The sequence below is a fragment of the Lampetra fluviatilis genome, chromosome 71 (genome assembly GCF_964198595.1).
Source record: "Lampetra fluviatilis chromosome 71, kcLamFluv1.1, whole genome shotgun sequence".
NCBI lineage: Eukaryota > Metazoa > Chordata > Hyperoartia > Petromyzontiformes > Petromyzontidae > Lampetra > Lampetra fluviatilis.
Window position 1 is genome coordinate 5,620,033 of NC_136345.1, and position 7,500 is coordinate 5,627,532.

General features: G+C 54.2%; 1 protein-coding gene and 1 long non-coding RNA gene across 2 annotated transcripts in view; one reads left to right on the top strand and one right to left on the bottom strand.

Annotated features, from left to right (window-relative positions):
- The window catches only part of BCKDK (branched chain keto acid dehydrogenase kinase), a 53,221-nt gene that overhangs the window by 20,234 nt on the left and 25,487 nt on the right, over positions 1–7,500 (top strand). Inside the window, exon 4 of the mRNA XM_078883556.1 lies at positions 4,300–4,347. Within this exon, the coding sequence (XP_078739682.1) occupies positions 4,300–4,347 (48 nt within the window). The remainder of the gene's footprint in view (positions 1–4,299; positions 4,348–7,500) is intronic.
- LOC144953043 (uncharacterized) lies at positions 2,844–3,267 on the bottom strand. The gene is made up of 3 exons (XR_013640747.1): positions 3,163–3,267; positions 3,050–3,107; positions 2,844–2,936 (listed from the first exon to the last, which is right to left on the bottom strand). It is a non-coding gene; the product is annotated as an uncharacterized LOC144953043 (long non-coding RNA).

A 7,500-nucleotide genomic window follows, 5' to 3' on the forward strand; every position in this document is an offset into this window, starting at 1 on the left:
CATCACCGATTGGGTGTTGTGGGGGTGGAGTGTCCGATGGTACAAAATACCCAGGCAGGTGCTTAGTTTTGGTTGGGCTGATGGTAAGGCCCCACCTCTTAGTGGCATGCTCCAGTCTCAGCAGCAGTGTCTCCAACTCCTCTTCTGAATGAGCAGCTATTACCAAATCATCGGCATACATAACGTGGTTGACCAACAGGAAGCCATCCCTGGACCGCACCCGGGCATCGATCAGCCTCCCATTGTTGTATCTGTACCAGATGGACATTCCTCCGGTCCAGCCATCGAAGGCTTCACGAACTACGTGGTCGAAAAATAGATGTTAAATAATGTGGGAGCCAGAGGACATCCCTGTCAGCACTCCAAGACACCGCAGCCTCGGCAGGGTCATCCCCACTTTGTCCCACGATGTTTTCCATGCCGATGGATTTCCCCTCCCCCAGGACCTCACAGACCCCTTAATTCTTTTGCTCAGAAGAAGAGCCACTCCCTGTTGTTTGGCAGTCTCCTGCCCCGAGTGGAGGACTGTCCACCCCTCATGGTGGCAGGAGCCAGAGCCGGTCCACCGGACCTCCTGAATGCCACAGAGACCCAGGCGGTACCGGTCCAGCTCCCGACAGAGGAGTGGCAGCCTCTCCTCCGCAGTGAGCGTTCCAACATTCCACGTGGCCACACTCAGTGGCTTTTCGTTGTTTCTGGAGGAGCCCCGAGGGTGAAGATTCAGTCTCCTGGCTCCGCCAATTGGGGTTCGGCCAGGAGACGTCATAGACGCCTGTCCCCCCGGGGCCTCTGGCACAAGCTTAATACAAATTTTAAATCGATGTTTAGTGGTAATTAATTGAAGGTGGAGGGGTTACCAGCTCCTTTGCACCTGTCCAGAGCCCCATTTGGCCGCTGTGGTGATTGCAAACGCCAGGAGGGGAGAGGGCCAATCGGAATTGGCCCCCTCCTCCCACGGCACTGCCCACCACAGCGTTGCCGTCCGGCACCACGAGGAGGTAGGGGGTTGTTTTTGCCGCACACACGCACACACACAGTCACACACACACACACAGTCACACACACACACACACAGTCACGCACACACACACAGTCACACACACACACACAGTCACACACACGGACACACACAGTCACACACACACACACACAGTCACACGCACACACAGTCACGCACACGCACACACAGTCACACACACACAGTCACACACACACAGTCACGCACACACACAGTCACACACACACAGTCACACACACACAGTCACGCACACACACACACAGTCACACACACACACACAGTCACACACACACAGTCACACACACATACACACAGTCACACACACACACAGTCACACGCACACACAGTCACACACACACAGTCACACACACACACACAGTCACACACACACAGTCACACACACACACACCTACACACCTCAACACACGCACTCACTCGCACGTACACACACAGTCACACACCTCAACACACGCACTCACTCGCTCAAACGCACACACACACACACGTCAACACACGCAACGCACTCACACACACACAGTCACACACACGTCAACACACGCACTCACTCGCTCACACGTACACACACACCTCAACACACACACTCGCTCACACGCACACACACACACACAGTCACACACACGTCAACACACACACACACCTACACACCTCAACACACGCACTCACTCACTCAAACGTACACACACACACACACGTCAACACACGCACTCACTCACTCACACGTACACACACACCTCAACACACACACTCGCTCACACGTACACACACACCTCAATACACACACTCGCTCACACGCACACACACACACACGTCAACACACACACACACCTACACACGTCAACACACGCACTCACTCACTCAAACGTACACACACACACACACCTCAACACACACACTCGCTCACACGTACACACACACCTCAACACACACACTCGCTCACACGCACACACACACCTCAACACACACACTCGCTCACACGCACACACACACACACCTACACACCTCAACACACGCACACAGTCACACACACGTCAACACACACACTCACTCATTCACACGTACACACACACGCACTCACTCGCTCACACGTACACACACACACACACTCACTCACACGTACACACACATCTCAACACACACACACTCGCTCACACGTACACACACACCTCAACACACACTCGCTCACACGTACACACACACCTCAACACACACACACTCGCTCACACGTACACACACACCTCAACACACACACACTCGCTCACACGTACACACACACCTCAACACACACACACTCGCTCACACGTACACACACACCTCAACACACACACACTCGCTCACACGTACACACACACCTCAACACACACTCGCTCACACGTACACACACACCTCAACACACACACACTCGCTCACACGTACACACACACCTCAACACACACACACTCGCTCACACGTACACACACACCTCAACACACACACACTCGCTCACACGTACACACACACCTCAACACACACACACTCGCTCACACGTACACAGACCTACACACCTACACACCTACACACCTCAACACACGCAACGCACTCGCTCACACGAACACACACACACGCACCTACACACACGCACTCACACACTCACGCGTGACGTAGTTTCAGAAACGTCCTGGCCATCGCAAATGATTGCAGCTCAACCTTGTGGCTGATGTTGTTGTCCCAGCGTGGACATTTATAGCGGCAGACAAACAACTCTGGAACACGGCGCGGGGACGCTGATTCTAAACGTGGAGGGGAATAACCGGAGGACCCGGAGACAAAATCCACGCAGAGACCAACACGGGGAGAGAGACACGCAGACTCCACATTTACAGCAGCAGGCGTCGTCAGGGTCAGGGATCGAACCCACGACCTCCTGTAGACCAGGCGATGTAGTTAACATCTCTCAGGATAATCGAACACACAACCTCCTGTAGACCAGGCAAGGTGGTCGACATCTCTCAGGGTCGGGATCAAACCCACGACCTCCTGTAGACCAGGCGAGGTAGTCGACATCTCTCAGGGTCGGGATCGAACCCACGACCTCCTGTAGACCAGGCGAGGTAGTCAACATCTCCCAGGCTAATCGAACCCACGACCTCCTGTAGACCAGGCGAGGTAGTCAACATCTCTCAGGATAATCGAACACACAACCTCCTGTAGACCAGGCGAGGTAGTCGACATCTCTCAGGGTCGGGATCGAACCCACGACCTCCTGTAGACCAGGCGAGGTAGTCAACATCTCTCAGGCTAATCGAACCCACGACCTCCTGTAGACCAGGCGAGGTAGTCAACATCTCTCAGGCTAATCGAACCCACGACCTCCTGTAGACCAGGCGATGTAGTTAACATCTCACAGGCTAATCGAACCCACGACCTCCTGTAGACCAGGCGAGGTAGTTAACATCTCACAGGCTAATCGAACCCACGACCTCCTGTAGACCAGGCGAGGTAGTCAACATCTCTCAGGCTAATCGAACCCACGACATCCTGTAGACCAGGCGAGGTAGTCAACATCTCTCAGGCTAATCGAACCCACGACCTCCTGTAGACCAGGCGAGGTAGTCAACATCTCTCAGGCTAATCGAACCCACGACCTCCTGTAGACCAGGCGATGTAGTTAACATCTCTCAGGCTAATCGAACCCACGACCTCCTGTAGACCAGGCGAGGTAGTCAACATCTCTCAGGCTAATCGAACCCACGACCTCCTGTAGACCAGGCGATGTAGTTAACATCTCACAGGCTAATCGAACCCACGACCTCCTGTAGACCAGGCGAGGTAGTCAACATCTCTCAGGCTAATCGAACCCACGACCTCCTGTAGACCAGGCGAGGTAGTCAACATCTCTCAGGCTAATCGAACCCACGACCTCCTGTAGACCAGGCGAGGTAGTCAACATCTCTCAGGCTAATCGAACCCACGACCTCCTGTAGACCAGGCGAGGTAGTCAACATCTCCCAGCCACCTCGGCCATAGACCCATGATCACGACAGTGGGGAGCGGTGGTGCAGCGGTTAGCGCTCGCTACTGCGAGCCAACACCACCACCGTCACCACTCCGTGACAGCGATTTATCTGAACCGGTCCTGGGCCTCCCCTAGGTCGACTCAGCCTCGAAAGAGCTACCTGGTGAAGTGGTGGTGGTGTAGTAAACATCGCTCACTGGGGCACTTGCCCCTACAGCCCTGCTAGAGGCTACCTGGGGGATCTTTGTCTGTGTGTGTGTTCCTGCAGCATGAGCTGTACATCCGGGCGTTCCACCTCGTCACAGAATCTCCCGCGGTGAGGAGGGGAACCGGGGATGGGGGTGGGTGGTGAGGTGGTGAGGTGGGTGAGTGGGTGGGTGAGTGGGTGGGTGAGTGGGTGGGTGAGTGAGTGGGTGAGTGGGTGGGTGAGTGAGTGGGTGGGTGGGTGGGTGAGTGAGTGGGTGAGTGGGTGGGTGAGTGGGTGGGTGAGTGGGTGGGTGAGTGGGTGGGTGAGTGGGTGAGTGGGTGGGTGAGTGAGTGAGCGGGTGGGTGGGTAAGTGGGTAGGTGGGTGGGTGGGTGAGTGGGTGGATGGTGAGGTGGTGAGTGGGTGGGTGAGTGAGTGGGTGGGTGAGTGGGTGGGTGAGTGAGTGGGTGGGTGGGTTTGGTGAGTGAGTGGGCGGGTGAGTGGGTGAGTGAGTGAGTGGGTGAGTGAGTGGGTGAGTGAGTGATTTGGTGAGTTAGTGGGTGAGTGAGTGAGGGAGTGGGTGGGTGCGTGAGTGAGTGGTTGGGTGAGTGGGTGAGTGAGTGGGTGGGAGAGTTAGTGAGGGAGTGGGTGAGTGAGTGGGTGAGTGGGTGGGTGTGTGAGTGAGTGGGTGAGTGAGTGAGTGGGTGAGTGGGTGAGTGAGTGGGTGTGTGGGTGAGTGAGTGGGTGAGTGGGTGAGTGAGTGGGTGTGTGAGTGAGTGAGTGGGTGTGTGAGTGAGTGAGTGGGTGAGTGGGTGAGTGAGTGGGTGAGTGTGTGGGTGAGTGAGTGGGTGTGTGAGTGAGTGGGTGAGTGAGTGAGTGGGTGTGTGAGTGAGTGAGTGGGTGGGTGGGTGAGTGAGTGAGTGGGTGGGTGGGTGGGTGAGTGGGTGGGTGAGTGGGTGAGTGAGCGGGTGAGTGAGCTGGTGAGTGAGCTGGTGAGTGAGCTGGTGAGTGAGCTGGTGAGTGAGCTGGTGAGTGAGCTGGTGAGTGAGCTGGTGAGTGAGCTGGCAAGTCGGTGGGTGATGCAGGGGTTGTGACCGTGGTCAAGTTCAAAGTCTACCCCCCCCTCTACCCCCCTCTACTCACCCCCCCCCCCCAGCTCCCCTTGATCCCCACGGCGACCCCCTTAATGAGGAGCGGCTGCTAATACTGCTGCTGTTGTTGCTATCTTTAGGGTGGCTGCCCGGCCATCATTGGTGGCTGTGTAGGGTGGAGTGGACAATGAGAGTGTGTGAAAGTGTACGTGCGTGTGTGTGTACGTGTGTGTGTGGGAGTGTACGTGTGTGTGTACGTGTGTGTGTACGTGTGTGTGTGTACGTGTGTGTGTGGGAGTGTACGTGTGTGTGTGTGTGTGTACGTGTGTGTGTATGTGTGTGTGTGTACGTGTGTGTGTGTACGTGTGTGTGTGTACGTGTGTGTGTGTACGTGTGTGTGTGTACGTGTGTGTGTGTACGTGTGTGTGTGTGTGTACGTGTGTGTGTGTGTGTACGTGTGTGTGTGTACGTGTGTGTGTGTACGTGTGTGTGTGTACGTGTGTGTGTGTACGTGTGTGTGTGTACGTGTGTGTGTGTACGTGTGTGTGTGTACGTGTGTGTGTGTACGTGTGTGTGTGTACGTGTGTGTGTGTACGTGTGTGTGTGTACGTGTGTGTGTGTACGTGTGTGTGTGTGTGTACGTGTGTGTGAAAGTGTACGTGCGTGTGTGTGTACGTGTGTGTGTACGTGTGTGTGTTTGTGTGTACGTGTGTGTGTGTACGTGTGTGTGTGTACGTGTGTGTGTACGTGTGTGTGTTTGTGTGTGTGTGTACGTGTGTCTGTGTGTACGTGTGTGTGTTTGTGTGTGTGTGTGTGGGAGTGTACGTGTGTGTGTGTGTGGGAATGTACGTGTGTGTGTACGTGTGTGTGTACGTGTGTGTGTGGGAGTGTGTGTGTGCGTGTGTGTGTGGGAATGTACGTGTGTGTGTGTACGTGTGTGTGTACGTGTGTGTGTGTACGTGTGTGTGTGTACGTGTGTGTGTGTACGTGTGTGTGTACGTGTGTGTGTGTACGTGTGTGTGTACGTGTGTGTGTGTACGTGTGTGTGTACGTGTGTGTGTGTGTACGTGTGTGTGTGGGAGTGTACGTGTGTGTGTGTGTACGTGTGTGTGTGTGTACGTGTGTGTGTGGGAGTGTACGTGTGTGTGTGTACGTGTGTGTGTACGTGTGTGTGTGTGTACGTGTGTGTGTGGGAGTGTACGTGTGTGTGTGTGTACGTGTGTGTGTGTGTACGTGTGTGTGTGGGAGTGTACGTGTGTGTGTGTGTGTGTGTACGTGTGTGTGTACGTGTGTGTGTGGGAGTGTACGTGTGTGTGTGGGAGTGTACGTGTGTGTGTACGTGTGTGTGTACGTGTGTGTGTACGTGTGTGTGTGGGAGTGTACGTGTGTGTGTGGGAGTGTACGTGTGTGTGTACGTGTGTGTGTACGTGTGTGTGTACGTGTGTGTGTGGGAGTGTACGTGTGTCTGTGTGTGTGTCTCTGTATCTCTCTCTGTGTGTATCTCTGTGTTTGTGTGTCTCTGTGTGTCTGTGTGTGTGTGTGTATCTATCTCTGTGTGTTTGTGTGTCTCTGTGTGTGTGTGTGTGTATCTATCTCTGTGTGTTTGTGTGTCTCTGTGTGTGTGTGTGACTGTGTGTGTCTCTCTGTGTGTGTGTGACTCTCTGTGTATCTTTGTGTGTGTGTGTGTCTGTGTGTGTGTCTCTGTGTGTGTGTCTGTGTCTGTAGTGTGTCTCTCTCTGTGTGTGTGTGTACACTGTGTGTCTGTGTCTGTAGTGTGTCTCTCTCTGTGTGTGTGTGTACGTGTGTGTGTGTACACTGTGTGTGTGTGTACACTGTGTGTGTGTGTACACTGTGTGTGTGTGTACACTGTGTGTGAGTGTCTCTGTGTGTGTGTGTACACTGTGTGTGTACACTGTGTGTGTGTGTACACTGTGTGTGTGTGTGTACACTGTGTGTGTGTGTACACTGTGTGTGTGTGTACACTGTGTGTGTGTGTACACTGTGTGTGTGTCTGTGTCTGTAGTGTGTCTCTCTCTGTGTGTGTGTGTACACTGTGTGTGTGTACACTGTGTGTGTGTGTACACTGTGTGTGTGTCTGTGTCTGTAGTGTGTCTCTCTCTGTGTGTGTGTGTGTACACTGTGTGTGTGTGTACACTGTGTGTGTGTGTACACTGTGTGTGAGTGTCTCTGTGT